Here is a 22,384-nt window from a genome sequence, read left to right on the forward strand (position 1 = left end):
ATATGCGTTTCTTTAAACTTTTATATTATATAATTTTATAATAGAATATAATTGAAATGTATAAGTGGAACATGTGACCTGGACTCCTGGAGTATTTATCATTTATAGTAGTAAAATAAGATTTCGATTGGGCGGACATAACTAACTAAATGACAAAATGAAAATTCTATTAGCATAAGAAGAGACTATACATACTCCAATTATGAATATGCCCTAATTATGTAGATTCATTTATGTAAAACTTAATTAATATAATTAATTTGTATGATCTTGAATCATGAGTGATGATAATCATCAACTCTAATTGAAGTATACATACTATGACAAGAATAACATTCTAGTATTCGATTTTCTACTATATTTGCACTCTATTCCTCCAACTGAGCATTATAATTACATTGTGTGAATCTTAAAGAATCTATAATAAAATAAAAAATAAAAATAAAAACTAAATATCATCTCCCTCCATCAAAAGAAGTAGTAGAAGACATAACCCCTACAGAAACCCCCCAATTCACCGAATCCGAGCTATACCTCAAAACCCTATCCACCAATCCCAGCTGGAGCAGCCTCGCCGTAATCTCATCGACTCTTCTCGAACCTTCCAAACTCAAGCTCTCAAGCAACGGCATAACCTCATCCCCATTCAAATACCTAACCACCTGCCTCATCGTCGGCCTCATCTCCTTCCTCGGGTGCGAGCACAGGAGCCCTAATCCCAACACCATCTCCATCTCCTCCACCACATACTCCATCCTCGCGTCGACGGCGTCGAACACGTTCCCCGTCTGCATGCACTCGACCACCCAGTCCACCAAGATCGCGTTGCGGTGGGCCTCGTAGGACACCGCGGCCCGGCCGCAGGCGATCTCGAGGAGGAGGATCCCGTACGCGAAGACGTCCGTGCTCGTCGAGGCCTTCCCCGTGTGGGTCAGCTCGGGCGCGATGTAGCCTATCGTGCCCACCACGTGCGTCGTGTGCGACTTCTTCCCGTGGTCGTATAGCCTCGCGAGCCCGAAGTCGCCGAGCCTCGGGCTCATGTCGGCGTCGAGCAACACGTTGCTCGACTTCACGTCGCGGTGGATGACGACCTTGAAAGATATATGGACTTGATTAGGATATTGAGCTTTAATTAATTAATGCAGACAAAAGGTTACAAACTATATGTCGTTAATACTAGTATATATTTTCTCTATTGTAGAGAAATAAAGAGTAGAGGTTCAATACTTAAAATCTACTCTTTCTGTCCGTCATTAAATGTCTCATTTTTCCTTTTCCGCCCGTCCGCCAATAAATGTCTCATTCACTTTTACTATATTTGGTAAGTAGACCCTACATTCCACTCACATTTTATTATAAAACCAATATATAAAAGTACGTCTCGCATTCCACTAACTTTTCTACCCACTTTACTTCATAAAGTCAAATAATTTCTTAAAACCCGCACCGGTCAAATATGAAACATTTAATCACGGACTGAGGGAGTATATTATAGAAAAATTAAAGGTTGAAGTTTAGAATTTGGAATCGTAGGTTTATAACCATTCTTTTGTCAGACAAATAATATTACATTCCTCTTATAAAAATAGAGGCTTGGAGATAATATAAGTTTTGATACAAAATTGGTAAAATATGGAAGAAAAAAGAGAAAATAAAAATTTTAAGTAGTGACAGTGGATAATAAGATACATCATTAGTAGTGTAATGTGTAGTGAAAATGTTTCCAAAAATAGAATTGAACTAAGTTTGATGGACATACCAAAATAACTAAATAATGCTACTACTTAATATTCCCTCCATTTCATAGTATTTGAGTCATTTCATTTCTAGCAAAAGTCAACACATTTATTCTTTCTTACTTTACTCGCTCTTACTTTATTCTCTCTTCTATCTTTCTATCTTTTTCATTTCTTACTATATTATTCATTACTTAACTCACTGAATACAATTTTCTTAAATCACGTGCCGCAGAGAAACGCCTCTATTACTATGGAATTGAGAGAATATTTTTTGGGGATGAAGGATGCACGTAACTGTTGAACTGTATCTGGATTTGGCACGTGGATACAAGAATTAGTGGACATGCATGTATCAATCAAATCAAGGAAAGTAACAACACGACATGTTCATGAATCTAGATATGTACATGCATATTACTCTCTCCGTCCCTAATAATTTGTCAGCATTTGATTCAACACGTTTTTTTAAGAAATGTATAACATAAAGTGGGTTGAAAAAAGTATTAGAATGTAGATCCTTCTCTTATAATATATTAATTTTATAATAAAATATGAGTGAGAATAGGTTAATGGAATGTAACGTAGACTACCAAAATTAGTAAAAGTGAAATGTGACAAATTTTTGGAGACGTATAAAAATGGAAATAAGTAACTAATTTTGAGCGAAGGGGGGAGTATTTGAGATGCGTATGATTAGATATTTAGATGAGACGTGAATTAGTAAGATACCTGATCCCAGTCCTCGTGTAGGTAAAGCAGGCCGGAAGCGACGCCTTTGACAATGCCGAACCTCTGCTCCCAGCTCAACACGACGGGAAAACTGGGGTGAGGGTTGTAGAGCAGAGAATCGAGGCTTCCATTGGGTAGATAGTCGTACACTAAAAGTAGATCATTTTTGCGCTTACACCAACCTTGGAGATGGACTAAGTTCTTGTGCCTCAACTTCCCCAAACTCTCAATCTCCGCCGCAAATCCCCTCATCCCTTGCAACGGATTATTGGATGTGATCCTCTTCACCGCAACCTCAACGCCGCTGCTCGCCAAAACCCCTTTGTAAACAGCTCCAAACCCTCCCCTTCCGATCATCTCACTCTCTCTAAACCCTTTCGTCGCCGCGTGGAGCTCCCGGTACCGGAATCTATGGGGGAAATCCAGCTCCCATTTCTCCAAATCCTCGAATCGGCTCGATCTCCGGTACATTACTATGCCGATCAACGACGCTACTGAGATGATTAACACAGCAGAAATTGCAGCCAGGAGCGCGTTTCTCAGTTCACTATTGCTTCCGGAGTTTGCAACGACGGTGGGGAGCAGAGACGCATCGAGATGATCGGCAGCGCCGTTGAGGCGGAAGCTCCATCCTAGGATGTAATGGGAGCTCCATTTGTCTCCACCCGTTGCAGCGGAGAATCCAGCATACATATTCTCCGACAAGACATCTGACAGATCAATATCAAACATCAAGGGTTCTGGTTTCGGTTCATTGACACGAACAATGGTGACGTTAATTTGTTTGCTGGTTGCGTCGTAGTCGATCCACGCTCTAATAGGACTGCCCTTCTGCAAATGAATCTCGGTTGCTTTGTAAGAAGTGGAATCCATTCCGTTAAGGTTGATTCCGACGTGATTTCCGTCGGAATCGATGTCCTCGTCGATGCCTTTGACGGTGTCGAATTCGATCATGATGATGCGGTTTGAGGAGGAGGTGCTCGTGTTGAGGTCCTTGAAGACTCCCATGAGGTGGCCGGTGCCGCCGCCCGGGAAGCCCCGGGAGGCGGAGAGGGTGAAGGCGAGGCCGTAGCCGCCTCCGTTGGAGTGTGAGGGGTTGATTTGGAAGACGAACTGTGTGCTGAAATTGAAAGAGTTGGTGGCGTTGAGCATGGGGATTGGAGCGGGAAAGAATGCGTGGCCTGTGGCATTGGGTGTACTGTCGGTTAGCATTGCTGTTCCGCCGTTTATCACGGTTGATTCGTCGATGTTGAGGTCTGTTTGGGTGAAGCCATGGAAGGTGAAAGAGAAGGATTCTGGTGTGAAGAAAAAAGTGGAGACAAGGAGGATGATTGTTTGGATGAAGAAGAGGGTGGCACTGGCACTAGCCATTTTGGAGAAAAAAAATGAGAAGTGGGATTGATGGATGAGGAGTTTTCGTGATTTTAAGCATACAAATATTGTCATAAGTAGTGGGAAATTGCATGTGTCACAGTCGTTAGTGCACAAATTTCTAACGAGAAAATACTTGTGAGCTGCAATTTCATTCCCCAAGTTTGAATAGTTTGGGATTCTAGAGAAAAAGATATTATAATTAACTGCAACGTGGTATTTTGTATTACGATAATTATATATCAATACTGATTTTTTTTTATTTTGGCATATAAGAAAAGTAGGTAAATTGCCCACAATTTTCGACATACAACAACTAAATTAGCATATTTCTCGACAAATATCAATTTAAAGCCATAGCCATCATAAATTGCCCACAATTTTCGTGTACCCACACTTGCCATCCATTCACAAGCATCATGTGAATGTACAAGTTGACGTGTGAAATTTATGAATTGAGTGAAAATGTTGAATTTTATGAGCCAATATCACTCATGTGGTAATTAGTTGGTCGTGTATCCAAGTTTCTACATTCTTGTTAGTGTGATCGATTTCACCCGTGCAATTTTTTTGTTTAAGAAAATATAATAGTATTGAATAATTAGTCAAATGACATTTAAGTTCGTGATAAACCCTAAATTAATGGAGATATATGTTGAATATCAGTTTTTGTGTTGAACAAGTTTTATGAACTAGTTTAATTTCTATAAGTGGTCCCATTTGACCTACTCAATTACAACCACAATCTATTCTAACTTCAGAAAAAAAACACTACTCCTATATAGCTAGAGAAATGAAGTCTCCGAATGCATCAAAATATCAATCATTGCTATTTCGACGCGATGTTTCAAAAAATAAAATATTAGCGTAAAGCTAGGAAATGATTAACTGATTAGGATTTAAATAACAATTCTTGTTCTTAGTAGGACTTTTAAGTCAACCCCCAAAATATGGGCTTTTTGTGACGCAAGATTAGATATGGGCTGGGCTGAAAATTTTGTGCCTGGAAAGCTTGATCCTATAAATATTAAAAAACAGAGCAAAATAGATATATTCAAATTGACTCTCCCTATACTAATTGGAAAATATTAAAATTTCGCTCCCTTTGTTGGAAAATATTGAAATGTATATATATTTTTCTCTTTTTTCGCGTGTACTGGGAGGTTCATAATTTGCACTATGCGACATAGATTTCGGGCAACATTGTTTGTCTCTTTGTCACTCCGATTTAGTATTATACTATCATCATGTGATATTGATGAATTTTTTCCATCCTTTTATCTCTCATTTTCTTATGATATTGTCCTATATTCTCAATTCTAGAGAGCACATGATAAAAAAATACTAATATGATAAATTATTTCTAGCTTTTTATCTCTCATTTTCTTATGATAAATTTACAACGAGTACACGCCATAAATTGTACTGAAACCACGTGCATTTAGGACAAGATTGACGTAAAAGGTGTGGGTTTGGATCCCCTGCTGTGGCTGTTAGCACAGCAGGGGATGCTGTTCCATACATAGAATTTTTAATTGTTAAATTATAATATTCAAAAGGTGTTCAAAAGCATAATATTTCTTTAGCAAATTAATCGAGAAATTGACTTTAGGTTAAGAGCCAAATTAATCTCATCCACGTACATAATTATGTCGAATATATTAGGATACTGAGTCGTAAATCGGTCAATTTTTAGCATATTGAAGTTTTCTCTAGTGGCTCAGAAAGATAGGGAGACTGTTATCGCAGTAATTATATTAGTTGATTGCTGAATAATTTTACCTAAATCAAGGGAGATGCTGTGTGCTGGCGTTTAAGAAAGGAATCGATGGGGAAGAGACAATATTAACCATTTAAAAAAAATAATTAGAGAGCATAAACTGTCGTTTCTTTTGATTTTAATAGCCAAGATACATTTCAGATGTGGATGAGATGGAACAAAACTATGATTTCCTTCATTTGTTGCATCAATGTTTGGACTCTAATGGAGTACTTTTTCACTTAATTTAATTCCTTTGTCTCTTCTCATACGTACATATACTTCGGAAATGTGTTTGATATAACGCAATTTTATCGTTGAAAGTATACTCCCTCTATATCATATATACACTATTACACTTTGAATCGTTTTTTTTGGCACACAATTTCAAAGTTTCGTATAAAGTTGAATGTAAGAAAAATAAGTAGGAGAAATTAAATGTTTGCTTTTTGTCATAAGAGCATCCGCAGCGGCGGACGCGGACGTCGCTTGCGGACACCGGAGTTCCGCGGATTTCCGACGACGTCCGTCGGGACGTTCGCCATTGCGGGTTCCCGGCGGACGTCACGATTTTTAAAAAAATTTATTTTAAAAAACTCTATATATACAGCTCGTTGAACTTCATTTCATTCGCACCACTTGTTTTAACGAGTTTCTCTCTCTCTATGTTTCTTTTAGTATATCCAAAATGGCTAGTGGTAGAGGTAGTGGTGCGGGTGGTAGTGGTGGGGGTGCTGATGACGTACGCCGGCGAATTAAAGAAGAGTGGCGAGCCATTACGTCTAGGGAGATAAATCGCTTGATACAAGCGGCCTTGCAGCAGCAGCAGTAGCCGGCGGTACCTCGGCCCATCCAAGTCGAGCTATAGTACCCCTGGACCACATCACTGCACACCGTCGGTTGTATGAGGACTACTTCGCTCCGGAGCCGCGGTTTGGGGAGAACATGTTCAAGCGACGTTTTAGGATGCATCGTCCACTATTTCTGCATATCGTGGACGCTTTAGAGCGTCGATATTCGTATTTCAGGATGAGGAAGGATACGATTGGTAAACCCGGCCATACGCCCATACAGAAGTGCACTACTGCAATCAGGCAGCAGGCATACGGAGGTGCGGCCGACATGTTCGATGAGTACCTCCACATCGGCGAGACGACTGCCCGTGAATGTCTGCAGTATTTTTGTGAGGGCGTTAGGGAGATATTCGGGGATATGTATCTTCGGAAGCCTACCCCCGAAGATTACCAAGCTCTGGTGGATATGCACGGGAGTCAGCACGGGTTTCTGGGAATGTTGGGCAGCATAGATTGTATGCATTAGGAGTGAAAGAACTGCCCCGTCGCCTGGAAAGGGGTGTACACTACCGGTTTCAAGGGTAAGAATCCCACGATGATCCTTGAAGCAGTACCTGACTACCGGCTGTGGATTTGGCATGCGTATTTTGAAGTAGCCGGGTTGAACAACGACATCAACGTCCTTCAGTCGTCGCCCCTTTTCAACGAGCAGTGCATGGGCGTTGGTCCGGCCGTCAGTTTCGTCGCCAACGGCAACCAGCACAATATGGACTATTATTTGGCGGATGAGATATACCTTATGTGGCCCGTCTTTGTGAAGACGATCAGATGCGCAACAGACGAAAAAAAGATAAATTTTCGGGTCATCAGGAGACAGTGAGCAAGGATGTGGAGCAAGCATTTGGTATGCTCCTGGCTCGATGGGCAGCAGTGAAGGGTCCATCACGGCTGTGGTATATTGACAGCATCGTTGATATCATGTACGCATGTATTATCATGCACAACATGATTGTCGAAGATGAATGTCCAACACTGACTGATTGGGCCAATGATGATGTTGATGCTTCTGGCCCTAGCCACGGCATGGCCACCGCCAATGTACGTATGTGGATACCCCATGAACAGGCCGATCGAGTTCGTGCATATACCGACATGCGCCAACGACAAGCCTATATTCGACTCCAGAACGATATAATTGAAGAGCTATGGACGTGGAGGGGTCTTCGTTGATATTTACAATGTAATTTGTTGTGTATTTTTTTTTGTTGAAATGTACTTTTTTTTATTTTTTTTATTTAATGAAATTATCATTGCATTTTCTCCATATTCGTGTCGAAATTTTAATTCCGTAAATTATTTAATTCTGTAAATTGTTTAATTTGGTGAATTTATGAATTTTTATTATTGTGGATGTCCTCCTTGGGTATGTCCGTCATTGTGCAGTGGGATGTCCTTATAACGTGGCAGTGCAGAGGGAGGTTCATCATTATTCCACTCAATTTATGTGTCATCTCATGCTTTACTCATTCCTCTAAGGCTCTACTCTTACCACAACATAATATATTTCATTTATTAAAATCAGTACTCCGTATTTTTTATTGTTAAAATTAAATAACTAAAAATTACGTTATTAAAATACCTAAAATCACAATAATTAAAATATAAAAATTGCATGATTCAATTTCCTAAAAATTACATAATTTGAATTTTTATTAAAAAAATTTAATAATAAATATTTCAAAATATATCTTTGAATTTAAAAAAATGTCTTGCGGTCTGACCTAAAGCCCCGCAACATGGACCGCGCCTAGTGCCAGACCGTGATCCAAGTCGGGGCTCCCACTCCTCTAGTAGCACCAAACCATTCCATGTGCAACACCGGATCCCTACAACGCATCACGCAAGACCTCGTACCCCTCTGAAACGGTTCGACACCTCTTCATATTGTCTGAATTGCATATCCCCAAAACAAAAATTACTAAATTAATATGGAACAATCCAAAATGAAATACGACTCAAGTATTATTAGACATAGATATAGTATCAATAACTTAATTAAACCAAAGAAAATTTTTACACTAAAGATTCCAATTCCTAAAGTACAATAAAATTCATAAAGGCACAAAAACTTGCAAAAGTTGCTAACAAAATTGTACCTATTCATGGTGTCACATTCCAAGGGACCTACATGAAAAACAAACAATTGAAAGTTAAATTGATGTGTTTGTCTTCTTAAATAACCTTTCACAAAGAAGAAATAAGCGTATGATATAAATTCCATGATTTTCATTCAATATGAAGAAGACATTTGGACAGATAATACCCACCTATATTTATTTAATACTCTTTTGATGATATGCTAGCTGGATCAAGAATTTTTCTTCAGTAAATACAAGTGAAGGAGAGATGAATTTTCAGGGAACATTTCAACATAAAAAATTATTTGTATATGGACAATGGTGTGGTCTTTCTCTAGCATTCTAAATTTATTTTCTTTCAACATCCACAGCATATTTTGTGCGTATAAATTGCACCCATCTCCCAAGTTCAAAACTCCCCTCTTCTTTACAAATCACCCCCCCACAAAATGATGCAATCAGAGCTATTTCTTCCCACCTTCCCCACCTCTCATGATGATCAAGATATGATCATAGATGGAGTGTTCTTCTCTCCATCATTCGCCTCATCCGAAGATTCCCCTATGGTTTCTTCTGACTCATTCTTCCTAGATACTTTTCCCAACGACCTTTTCGGTCATGAGGAAAGTCTTGTGAAGATCTTAAGAAGCGACATTGATGACATCTGTGACTGGATTCATTCCAGTGAAGACATGACTTCTCCGTCTGCAGCCTTTGCCGCGGACGTATGGAGTCCTGCCCCTTCCTTAGAGTCATGCCAGAACGAACATATCCTCCCGGTCCCGGGGGTGCCTCTAAACATGCCAATGGAGGATACAAAGCTAGAAAACGAATTGAGGCTAACTCATCTCATCAAAGCTTTTGGAGAAGCCATGCATGATGGAAACAATGGATCACTAGCTCAAGTGATAATTGAGTCCATAAATGAGAAGAGCAGCCCTCAGGGGACTTTTGTCGAACGGATGGCGTACAACATGTTCGAATCCAAATACGACGAATATTTAAGACAAGAATCAATCAAAAACTTTGCAACGGCGTTCAATGTGTTGTACCAAACCCTTATCAGCGCGAGGTTCGCTCACAACGCGGCCAACGCGGTTATTCTCGAATCTATACCCGTTGGCGCGGAGACGCTACACATCGTTGATTTTGACATTGGGGAAGGGATCCAGTGGCCTGCATTGATCGAGGCCCTGAGCCGTTGCCGGAAGCCGGTGAGGCTCACGGCCATAAAGCATGAAGGCGAAGACGAGACGTCATCGCCTTCATGCTGGGATTTTGAAGAGACTAAGAAACGGTTGATTGATCAGGCGAGGTATGTTGGCATAGAGCTGCAGATTGAGGAAAAATGCATTCGAGATTTCAGGGATGAGATGAAGGGAAGGAAGGACGGCGGCGGTAGAGATTGGCTAGTGTTCAATTGCATGGCGGCGTTGCCGCATATGTTGCGGAGGAGCGGCGTGGTGGAGTTCTTGAAGGCGGCGGAGGAGGAGTTGGCGAAATTTGATGGAATTGTGACCGTTGGAGATGGGGAGGCAGGGGTAAAATTGGGAAATCAAGTAAGTTTTGAGTGTTATTATGGGAAACTTGTTGAGCACTATGAGGCTCTATTCGAGGCGTTGGAGTGTAAATTGCGTTATTTGGGAGAGGGGAGAGCGGCGGTGGAGTGTCTGTTTTTGGCGCCTTTTATGTGCCCGTTTGCGTGGTTTGATGAGTGGAAGGAGAAGGCCAAAGGTCTCGAGTTCGAGTGTGGTTTGGAGGGGCGGAAGGCGAGCGGGGAGAGCTTGGGCGAAGCTCGGGTGATGGTGGGGGAGAGAGAGAGTTGGTATAGTGTGAGGATTGAGGGTTTGAGGGGGAATGAGATGGTGTTGAGATGGAAGGAGACTGTGCTTGTGAGAGTATCGACGTTTTGTAGTAGGAGGTGAAGAATTGTGTTGGTTCATCATGTCAAGTGTGTAGATGTTGGACATAAAAGAGGAGAGGACTATTGTACGCTAATTTGGTTATATTTGTGTTATTGAGATGCGGTAAATATTTATTTAATTGCAAGCGATCGGAGAAATATGTAGTAGTCTAATTTGGTAAGGATTATAAGATGGGAGTAAGTTTGATTCGTTTGATATCAAAGATTATTTAGATGGAATTTTATGTTTTTGTCTCTCCACTGCCCACCCAATACAATTATACAACTGCTAACTGTTGAAAAATAAAATACACTCAAAATCAGACAGAGACCAATGCAATGTAAAAGAGATTTGTACTGTGCCAAATCAGAATTTATTAAAAATCAGACAGAGATGCAATGCAATGCAATGCTATTGGAATCCAATTTATGTTAATTTATTTACAAATAACATTATGAGCTTCAAGTTAGTGCATGCGAAAAAATTTCATCACTCTAATTAACACTTACTTACCTTAGTTTAATCATTATAATTAATTTACTAATTGATGTAATTAATGTTTAATCCTACTACTAATTAATGGCAGCGTGCGTCTATGGAAGTTTTTGCCTATTATTTATAATTATTTTCTTTATATCTCAATATTAAAAGCAATGCGACATAAAATGTAATCTTTGGTAAGTTTGGTCTCTAAAATGAAGTGTGTTAATCAATCGAATAGATCAAACATGTAACATGAACCCATCAAAACTAACCAGCAAATAATATCAAAATACCAAATGAATATAACAACAAATTGCGTTTATGTCAATAATCATTTCCAACAATTAAAATTATACCAAAAATGTGCTATAAAAAGGCAAACCCAATGACAAATTTTATCAGTCAGTTTTAAAATAAAAAATCTAGAAAATGGAGTCGAAAAGGGTAGCTAGCATCATATTGATTGTTTTGCATGACTTCGCTCTTAAAAATTGCAGGTAAATATACTTATATATCCATCTTTTATTAAATTAAATAAAATTTAATTAATTATTATACATATTGTCAAAAGGAACAAATCAAGGAATTACCAAAGGAAGAAGCATGATTAGAGGAGAAAGATATCAAATTGATATGGAATAAATGTGTAATACATAGTTTAGAAATAGATTGATCTATTACCAAATTTACATTGTACATCTTCCCTATATATTAAGGGAATGGCCGAGAGCAATATACATCACAAAAAAAAAGGAATACAATCATCTTCTCCTAAAAGCTCTCTTCATACTTAGAACTGCCCTATGAATCGCCTAACTCTCGAGTACCATCTTTAAGTGGTATCAGAGCAGGTTTGTTCGGGCGTGAGACTCAGAAAAACTTCTTCATAGTCTCGAATACCTTCCCGACCCTTTGGACCTGCAAAAACACAACCAAAAATGTCAGATTCTGACCCCCAAAAACCAATACAGCCGTTACCCTCTCAGCCGATCAATTTGCTGAACTAATGAGACTAAACATGTCTCAGAAACATCAACCCCAACAGCCTTCATCAATTGAATCACTAGGCGAGTTGCGCTTGGCAGAGAAACTCAATGGTGATAACTACCCGTTATGGGCAAAGCTCATGAGTCAAGCAATCCGAGGGGAGGGGCTGGCCTCTCTCACATAAATGGAGTTCCAGATCCCCCTCCTCAGACGGACCCAAGTTACAACCGGTGGCAGCAGCGAGATGATTGCTGCTTCAATTGGATCATCAACAACATCGACGCCAGCCTCGTAAATGAGGTGTCCCAATACGAAACGACCTATGACTTATGGGATAGTCTAGCCACGACGTACGGGAGGGGCGCCAATCAATTCCAGATCTCGAACCTGCACAGACAGGCATATAGCATCAAACAAGAAGAATCATCGCTGGAGAGTCTCTGGCAGAAACTACAGGATCTCTGGATATCAATCGATACCAGGGATCCAAACCCCATGGAAACCGCATCAAGCATTGAAAAAGAAAATCAAATCATACAGAGGCATCGATTATACTAGTTCGTATGGGCACTGGACGATCAAAGATACAACAAGATAAAGAGAGAGATCCTAAATATGGATCCCATACCGACGGCAAGAAAAGCATATGGGTTAGTCCGGAGAGAATCAGTCAACGAGAAGCTTCCCAATCCAGAGGGAAAAGAATCTGGAATCGGATTAGGGCTCGCGGTACATGACCGCAATCGAACACCACAACACTTCCATCACCAATCCAGGAACCCTAACTACTCAAGGGACAAAGACAAAAGCAAATTGGTCTGCAGCCATTGTGGAGGAAAGAAGCATACCAGAGAGACGTGTTTCCACATCCACGGGTTCCCGGAGTGGTGGGAAGAGATGAAGAAGGCGAGGCAAGCCCGGAATACAGGCCGAATTGGCGAAGGCAGGGGAGGCGGAAGAGCCTCAGCCGCCATAGCTCACGACCGCGACCGCGCCTCCGAACCGAAGAGAAGGCCCCAATCGCATCCGTTTCCATGGCTCGGACCTGGACTGAAGGTAATAAATCAACGATTGGTGGTCTCGCCGATGAAATCATCGGCGGAAGCAGTGATCGGAGGGAAGGAGGAGCCGCTAGGGTTTCGACAGGCAACAAGGGGATGGCGGCTAGGGTTTCCTCAAACCCTTCTATACCAACCTATTTTTCAAATGTCCCAAACCCACCCCCCACAAAACTAAATACGCGCTTTCGACCCCCTCCTCTCAAAAATCCCACTTTTTCACCCCAAACAAATGCAAAATCTCACATTGACCCCCGACCCAAAAGAACTCTCCAGATTGACCCCGACAGTTGTCAAATATCCCAAACCTACCCCCACAAACACACATATTCCCACAACTCACCCCAAACTTCACAAATTGTGCAAAATCAACCCCCAGTTGCTAAAACCTTGCATATTGCACCCCCAAAGTCCGAAAACCCTGCATATCAGCCGGCCATAGCATGCCATAACTCATTCAAAGCATTGGTTTATTCCTCTACCTCAATTTCAGGCCCAAAGGACACTCACTGGATTTTTTACTGTGGGGAAACCGACACAATCTCGTTTGAAGCCTCAGACTTTGTTTCACTTACCACTTCCACAAAATCGTATGTCCAAACTGCCAGTGGGAACCTAGCACAAGTTATGGGGGCCGGCACCATAAATATATCGCTAACTCTACGCCTATCTAATTGCCTTTTGTTCCGTCTTTATCTCATAAATTATTATCAATTAGTCATGTGACTAAGGAACTGAACTGCAAATTGCTAATGCAGCCCCGATTTTGCATGTTACAGGATATCAAGACGGGGACGATAGTTGGGCGTGGCACTGAGCGAAGCGGCCTGTACTATGTGGACGAGATAGCCCAACAGAGTGCTGTAATGATGCTGACTCCCGGACTGACTGACAGGCAGGCTTGGCTTTGGCATCGTCGGTTAGGGCACCCATCCTTAGGATATTTTAGTCTTCTTTTTCCTAAACTAGCTAGAACTCTAAACTATTTTCATTGTGATAGTTGTGTTGGCCAAAAACCATAGGCATTCTTTTAAGTTAAACAATACAAGAGTCAAATCACCTTTTGCTTTAATACACTCTGATGTTTGGGGTCCCGCTCCCATCACTAGGGGCCATGGCTTTCGATATTTTGTGCTATTTATTGATGACTATTCCCGTATGACTTGGATCTATTTTCTGAAAAATAAAAATGATGTGTTTGATAAGTTCGTAGACTTCTATAACCTTATTCAAACCCAGTATAAACATACCATCCAGACACTAAGATCGGATAATGAGAGGGAATTTGTCAATCAAAAAATGCAAGAGTTTTTTAGAGTCAAAGGCCTAGTCCACCAAACCTCGTGTGCATACAACCCAGAACAAAACGGGGTAGCTGAGCGAAAAAACCGATACATCCTAGAAATCACCCGAGCTCTCCTACTTGAATCCAAAGTACCAAAATCTTTTTTGCCGGAAGCTATAGCCACCTCTGTTTATCTCATGAATCGACTACCCACAGGCATCCTTAACTTTAAGACTCCCTTAGATATTTTTTCCTAACACTTTGATATACCATCCTCCTTGTCCCTTGAACCCAGAGTTTTTGGATGCTCGGTTTTTGTACACATTCCTAAACACGAACGCTCGAAATTTGATCCATGTGCCCACAAGTGTGTCTTCATTGGCTATGGAAAAAATCAAAAGGGATACCGTTGTTATGACCCAAAAACCCGTCAAATACACACAACCATGAACTGTGATTTTGTGGAATGGGAGTACTACTACCAATCTAGCGGTCAGGTGGAGACACAAACTTTAGACAATAGTCAAAACAGTGACCTCCTAGATTGACTACCTGATATTCAAAACCACCACCACTTAGGGGAAGAGTCACCAGGGGAACCACAGGCAGGGGGAGAGTCTGAGCCAAGTCCTATCACAGAAGTTGGTCCACCTGAGAGCTAGCAACACCGTCGGGCCGTCAAATCCGATAATACAGAACGACGAGCAACCTGACAACAACCTACCATCATCCCCGCCTTCGATTCCTGAGGTATATAGTTCAGATTTTGATAATATCCCTTTGGACCGCACTAACATGGATAGGGGAAATGATAAAGAATGTGGAACTAGTGGACAAAGTAGCCCATTGCCCCCGAGGAGAACAAGAGGGGTGCCTCCTCGACGGTACTCACCAGAATGGAGAGGAAGAAAGGCTAAATACGCTATATCCAACCTTACACAGAGTCACTTATCAGAAATGGCCCGGGCCTTTGAAACTGCTCTGTATGAGGAAGAAGACATTCCACAATCATTTGAGGAGGCAAGCAAACATAAACACTGGCGAGAAGCCATGAAGAAGGAGATCGATGCATTGGTGAAAAATGGTACATGGGAGAAATCCGCATTGAAGTACTTTCATCGTCGTCCGATTAGCTCCAAAATGTCCTCCACTAGGACCTGAGTGACAGTTTCTGATCACCGCTTCCCATTGCTCATTGGGAGTGCATCTCCTAATCACCATATCCGCACATCTTCTAAATAGGAACGACTCATCCCAAAAATAGAACTTGACATCATGAAAGAACTTCCTCATTTGATGCTTGTTGAGGCCCTCTGGAACCACCTTGGCTACTAGAAAGTTCACAATATCTGCAAACCATGGTACGGAGCTCTGAGCATAGAAGAGATGCTCATCAGGGAACTCCTCATTGATAGGCTTCTTCAAGTTCTCCCCTTCAAAACAGTGCTCCAATCTAGATAAGTGATCGGCTACCACATTCTCACACCCCTTTCTGTCCCGAATCTCCAAGTCAAATTCTTGTAGCAAAAGAACCCAACGAATTAATCGAGGCTTGGCATCCACCTTAGCAAACAAATAGCGAATGTCGGCATGATCTGTAAAAACAATTGTCTTTGCTCCAATGAGGTACGGGCGAAACTTGTCAAAGGAATATACCACAGCCAACATCTCCTTCTCCGTGGTGGTGTAATTTGCCTGAGCCGGATCTAGAGTCCGGCTCGCATAGTAGATCACTCTGAACACTTTATCCCTCTTCTGCCCCAATGCTGAACCTACAGCCACGTCACTGGCATCGCACATAATCTCGAAAGGCTGTGACCAATCTGGAGCTATAAGTACAGGAGCACTCACCAACGCTTTCTTCAAAATTTCAAAGGCTTGCAGACATTCTGCAGAGAAGTTGAACTTGACATCCTTGGCTAGCAAATTGGAAAGGGGGCGGGCTATCTGAGATAAATCCTTAATGAATCAACGATAAAACCCCGCGTGCCCCAAGAAACTCCTCACAGCTTTCTCACTAGACGGTGGCGGCATCTGCTCAATCGCCACGATCTTAGCTCTATCAACTTCTAGTCCTGCAGCAGATATTTTGTGCCCAAGCACAATACCATCCCGTACCATGAAGTGGCACTTCTCCCAGTTCAGCACCAAGTTGGTCTCCTCGCATCTCTGTAATACTCTCGTCAGATTATCCAAACAATGATCATAAGAAGACCCAAAAACCGAGAAGTCATCCATGAAGACTTCCATGATGTCTTCCACCATGTCGTGGAAGATGGACATCATACATCTCTGAAACGTGGCAGGGGCGTTGCATAGTCCAAAAGACATCCTCCGGAAGGCATAGACACCATACGGGCAAATAAAGGCCGATTTATATTGGTCCTCTGGGCGATCAGGATTTGATTGTATCCGGAATAGCCGTCGAGGAAGCAGTAGTACTCATATCCCCCTAGTCTGTCAAGCATCTGATCAATAAATGAAAGAGGGAAATGGTCCTTCCTCGTGGCTGCATTGAGAACTCGGTAGTCGATGTAAACTCGCCATCATGTCACCAATCTGGTGGCTATCATCTCATCATTGCCACCTTGAATCACAGTCATTCCTCCCTTCTTGGCTACGACTTGGGTGGGACTCACCCAATCACTGTCCGAAATAGCATATATAATCCCGACTTTCAACCACTTCAATACCTCCTTTTTCACCACATCTTGCATTATCGGGTTGAGCCTCCTTTGATTCTGAGCTTTAGGTTTGGATCCTTCTTCTAATAGAATCCTGTGCATGCAGACAGTAGGGCTGATTCCCTTGAGGTCCGAGATAGACCACCCTATGGCTCCCTTATGCTTTCTGAGCACTCGCAACAATTTATCGAGTTCAGTGGAAGTAAGTGATGAAGAGACAATTACCGGATACGTCTCATTCTCTCCAAGGAAAGCATATTTGAGGTGTGAAGGCAACGGCTTAAGTTCCTCTTTCTTCTCTTCTTTCTCTTCCTCGTCTGCCGGATCTTTGAGAGATAAAAATTTGTTGTTCCTTCTTGGAATCTCCCCACCAGAATTAAGAGCTCCCACAAAATGAAGTAGTTCTTCAGCAAATTCAGACACTTGCAGACTGTCTGAAGCCAGTAAAGACTGCGATAGGCATCGCTCGAGCCTGTCTTGATAAGAAATAGCATGGGCTACCTCTCTCACACAATCATCAATCACCTCGATCATGTTACACTGTTTGAACCTCCAAGCATCCTCGTCATCATATTTCTGCATCGCATCATAGATGGAAAATGTGATACTCTCATCATTCAGTCGGAGAGTAAGTTCTCCTTTGTGCACATCAATCAGTGCTCTCCCTGTGGCTAAAAAGGGCATGCCTAAGAGAAGTGGGACGTGCCTATCTTTCTCCATATCAAGTACTACAAAGTCGGCTGGAAAAATAAATTCCCCGACCTTGACAAGTATGTCTTCAACGATCCCCTTCGGATATGACACTGTTCTGTCAGCCATCTGCAATGATATAGTAGTGGGTCTGAGCACTCCAATCTTCATTTTCTGGAAGAACGAATAGGGCATTAGATTGATACTCGCCCCCAGATCACATAACGCTCTCCCTTCTTGACAATCTCCCACTATGCAAGAAATGGTAAAACTTCCTGGATCCTTCAGTTTAGCTGGTAGCTTCTTTTGAATAATGGCGCTACAGCTTTCAGTCAAATTCACCGTCTCATACTCCATCCATTTCCTCTTGTTAGAAACCACATCCTTCAGAAACTTGGCATAGCTGGGCATCTGCTATAATGCCTCCACCAATGGGATGTTTATCTGCACCTTCCTAAATATATCCAAGAACCTCGAGAACTGTGCATCTGTCTTCTTCTTTTGCACACGTTGAGGGTAGGGAATCCTCACGTCAGTGGAAGTGCGAGCTGCAGGTGGTGCAGGTGGAGTTGGAACCACGTTCTCCTTAGGTGGGGGAGTAATTTGTACTGCCTCGGTCTCAACTTCCTCGACTAACTCCTCCTCTTCAGGTGCCTTTTCCGTTACTCTGTCCTCTGATGGCATTGCAGGTCCCTCATAACTTTTTCCACTCCTCAGCTGCACAGCTTTGCAATCTTTGGGATTTATGATGGTGTTCGAAGGGAATTTTCCCGGTTGAGTCATAGTATTCACAGTCTGGGAAATCTGGCTGATCTGTGTGTCGATGTTCTTCATATGAGTGGCCATGCTTTGCACATCTGTCTCAACCTTCTCCATTCTTTGGTTGTTCTGTTCCATGAGCTTGTTGGACTGTAGCATGAAAGACTTAAGTATGTCTTCTGTGGTCATCTTCTTCGGATCATCGACCACTCCATTGGTAACCGTGAACCCCGGGGGAGGTTGCAGAGCATTATTGGGGTTCCCATAAGAGAGATTGGGATGCCCCCTGTTCCCAAACTGATTATATCCTCCACCCTGGAAGTTGGGACGTTGGTTATTGTAGTACCGGTTGTTGCCCCCTTGGTTCACATAGCTAACATCCTCCATATTTCCTTGGGGCTCTTGAGTCGGTTGCCCCATTGCCATGCAGTCAAACTTCATAGTCAGCGCATCCAGCTTGTCAGATATGGCGCTCATAGGATCATGATCTGTGGTAGACGCCACCCTATGTACTTTACTCCTGTTGTTGCTCCATCTGTCATCATTAGATGCAAGCTCTTCCATTACTTCCATGGCCTCATCCACTCCTTTCTTCAGAAAATTACCACCTGAGCTCAAGTTCAACTCCCGTTGTGCTTCAGGCACACACCCCTTGAAGAATGTTATGACTTGAACAGTTGGGGTTAGCCCATGGTTAGGACATCGCTTCATCAAGGCTTTGAATCTCGCCCATGCTTCTCTGATATTCTCCGCAGGGTTCATCTGAAAGGCAATGATCTCATGTTGCCTCTTAATCGCCTCACTGGGGGGATAAAACTTTTCTAAAAACTTCTCTACCATAGCATCCCATGTTCTGATTGAGCCCGACTCCAAGCTCTCCAACCAATCCTTTGCTGAATCCTCTAAGGAAAAGGGAAACAGCTTAAGTCGAATCTGATCATCTGTCACTCCATTCAACTTCGTAGTGTTGCAGATCTGAATGAACTTGGTGATGTGTTTGTTCGGATCATCTGTGGATTTTCCCCTGAAAGCAATATTCTCTGCCATCTGAATAAGTCCTCTTTTCAGCTCAAAGGTGTTGGCAGCGATGTTGCTATGGACAGTTGGATTTGCCTGGCCTTGGTATGCATACTGATTCTGAACAGGCACCACAGCTTGTCTATGATTGACTTGTTGACGCAGCTCCTCCAGCTGTCGTAGAAGCTCAGCATAATTGGGAGGAGGGGGTGGTGGACCGTTGTTGCCCTCTTCGTACTCCATCAGACTAGGAGAAACGGGATCAAACAAAATATGGTCCTGAACTGGTGATCGGATGGGTGAAAGGTCGCTTTGAACTGAAGATGCTCATATGCGGTTAGGCGAAGAAGCTTGAATTTTCTGCGTGAGTCTCCTATAGGCGTTCCTCTTCCGGTTTGTTGCTTCGATCTCCGGATCAAAAGGTTCTAGAGGCAAGCCTTTAGAACGTGTGTGCATACACCTGAACAAGAAACACAAATGTGAGAACTCAAAAAAAAAAATTAAAAATGAAGTAAAAAGAAACAAAAAGCAATAAAATCTGAAGTAGTAATCTTGATTATTATCACGATATCAAGTTATATAACACAAAATTGTCCCCGACAACGGCGCCAAAAACTTGACTCAACTTTATTTTACCCAAATAATACCCGCAAGTGTACAGGGTTATCGTAGCAAATAGCAAGCAAGAGTATATCGTATCCCACAGAGACAATTAAGTGTAAACCTAAGTACCACAAACAAATTTCAACTACTATCCAGACAATCAAGAAATTTGGTTTTGAAACTAACAACTACTAAAAGCATGTAAATTCAGAGAATAAAATAGAACAAATAAACAAGAGAGTGATAAAGCAAGTTGTGTAGATGATGGAGAAATATGCAGAATTCAAGGATCCGATGCACAACTCATAGCTTAACCCAATTAAAACCAATTTACCATTTAAAGTCTCTAGAATTGTTGAATCAATCACAATTGTAGATTAAACCCCCTCCCGAGGTGAGAAATCTGTAGATTAGGTGTAATAAGTGAAGTCCCCTTCTAAATCTTAGACCTAACTCCCAAAGGTTTGATTAAATTAAAGATCTCACTCATAATCTCAACTCTCCCGAGTTTTATTGAATTAAGGTGTGAATTATTCTTCTTTCAAGATTAAATATTTCATCTCCCGATTACTCTAAGAAATCCTAACACTCCCAATTGGTGATCAAGCAATTGATAGGAAAAAGCACAAGAATAATTCAAACAATTACAAGAGCAAGATAAAAACGAAATTAATTGGATTAAAACTATGAATCAATGCATCTTCACCAAGAATTCTACATAAAAGGTTTAGTTACTCATGTTCAAGGTAGATAACAAAAAGAAACTAAGAAAAACAAGGAAAACCATGATACGGATTACAATTGGCGGAGGAATTGAAGCTTGAATCTCCAATCTTCTTCCAAGAGTGCTTCCTAGAGAGAGAGTGTGTGTTTTTGCGGCTTGGAGAGAATGGAATCGAATAGCCCTAGCTCTTGCCTCTTATTTTTCCTCCAAAAATCGCGTCTGGAAATCAAAAAATCGTCAAACTGACGGACCCGGCCGGGTGTATTTATTGCCTAGGAAATTCACCCGACCGGGTGGGATGCCACTGGACTCCTCGCGTGTTAAATGAGTCACCCGGCCGGGTGGAATTAATGAATTGGAAATTCACCCGGCCGGGTCGCCCTTGCTCGGCAGCTTCTGGCCTTCGGCAGACTTCACGTTGACACCCGGCCGGGTGGAATTTAACCACATGATATTCACCCGGCCGGGTAGTTCCCTTTTTGCTGCATTTTCGCCTACTTTTTGCCTAAAACACTCAACAAACATGTGAACCCCAAAATATAGAGTAATTGGCTGGAAATAACCATTTTGAGCACCGAAACTCAATAATTATGCACATCAACATACCAATCACAACACTATAAATACGAGTTTGTCAGATAACATGTCTAATTATATATGTTGACGACATGATTATCACCGGAGATGATGTAGAAGAGATCTAAAGGTTGAAGGAGAATTTGTTTAAGGAATTCGAGATGAAAGATCTAGGAACACTGAAGTACTTCTTGGGGATAGAAGTGTTGAGATCCAAACATGGAATATTCCTAAGACAGAAAAAATACGTCCTCGACCTGTTGGCTGAAACTGGTCTCCTTGAATGTAAACCAGCAGAAACTCCAATGATTCCCAACCATGATTTAAAACTAGAGGAAGGAGCAGAACTCGTAGACAGAGACAGGTACCAACGACTTGTCGAAAAACTCATATATCTCTCTCATACGAGACCCGACATTGCATACGCCGTTGGCATTGTAAGTCAGTTCATGCACCAACCTCAAACTGATCACATGGAGGCCGCCTTGAGAATCGTGCGGTATTTGAAAGGCATTATAGGATATGGAGTATTCCTAGCCAAGAGGGAAGATTTGGAGATTGATGGATACACCGATGTCGACTGGGCAAGCAATCCGGTGGATAGGAAATCTACAGGGCGCTACTTTACGTTCATAAGAGGAAACTTGGTTACGTGGAGAAGTAAGAAACAAAAAGTGGTGGCTCTATCTAGCGCCGAGGCTGAGTTCCGATGGATGAAAAGTGGACTCATGGAAATTCTATGGCTAAGAAGACTACTCGCAGAAATTGGCTTTCCACCAACTCGAAAGAGTAAGTTGTACTGTGACAACAAGGCTGCAATCAGTATCTCAGAAAATCCAGTTCAACACGATAGAACAAAACATGTGAAAGTTGATCGACATTTCATCAAAGAGAAACTAGACGGAGGCATCATTAAATTTCCATTTGTTCGGTCAGAGGAACAACTGGCAGACATACTAACCAAAACGATTCATCCAAGTGTGTTCAAAGAAGTATTGGCCAAGTTAAGCATTGGAGATACCCTTGCTCAACTTGAGGGGGAGTGTCAAAAGGAACAAATCAAGGAATTACCAAAGGAAGAAAC

The 22,384-nt window shown here is 41.9% G+C and overlaps 4 protein-coding genes across 4 annotated transcripts; 2 read left to right on the forward strand and 2 right to left on the reverse strand.

The window, feature by feature from the left end:
- Positions 1-236: 236 nt before the first annotated feature.
- On the reverse strand, positions 237-4,024 carry LOC121766898 (probable L-type lectin-domain containing receptor kinase VI.1). The gene is made up of 2 exons (XM_042163130.1): positions 2,469-4,024; positions 237-1,091 (listed from the first exon to the last, which is right to left on the reverse strand). Exons 1-2 carry the CDS (start codon positions 3,912-3,914, stop codon positions 456-458), a joined length of 2,082 nt encoding a protein of 693 aa, XP_042019064.1. The 5' UTR covers positions 3,915-4,024; the 3' UTR covers positions 237-455.
- Positions 4,025-8,979: 4,955 nt separating this feature from the next.
- LOC121762484 (protein NODULATION SIGNALING PATHWAY 2-like) lies at positions 8,980-10,455 on the forward strand. Its single transcript, XM_042158371.1, has one exon. It carries the CDS (start codon positions 8,980-8,982, stop codon positions 10,453-10,455), a length of 1,476 nt encoding a protein of 491 aa, XP_042014305.1.
- Positions 10,456-12,030: 1,575 nt separating this feature from the next.
- LOC121762550 lies at positions 12,031-12,462 on the forward strand. Its single transcript, XM_042158454.1, has one exon. The coding sequence runs from the start codon at positions 12,031-12,033 to the stop codon at positions 12,460-12,462; it is 432 nt and encodes a 143-aa protein (XP_042014388.1).
- A 5,573-nt stretch (positions 12,463-18,035) lies between these two features.
- On the reverse strand, positions 18,036-19,640 carry LOC121762661. Its single transcript, XM_042158618.1, has one exon. It carries the CDS (start codon positions 19,638-19,640, stop codon positions 18,036-18,038), a length of 1,605 nt encoding a protein of 534 aa, XP_042014552.1.
- Between the last annotated feature and the right edge of the window lie 2,744 nt (positions 19,641-22,384).

The sequence above is a fragment of the Salvia splendens genome, chromosome 2 (genome assembly GCF_004379255.2).
Source record: "Salvia splendens isolate huo1 chromosome 2, SspV2, whole genome shotgun sequence".
Taxonomy (NCBI): Eukaryota; Viridiplantae; Streptophyta; class Magnoliopsida; order Lamiales; family Lamiaceae; genus Salvia; species Salvia splendens.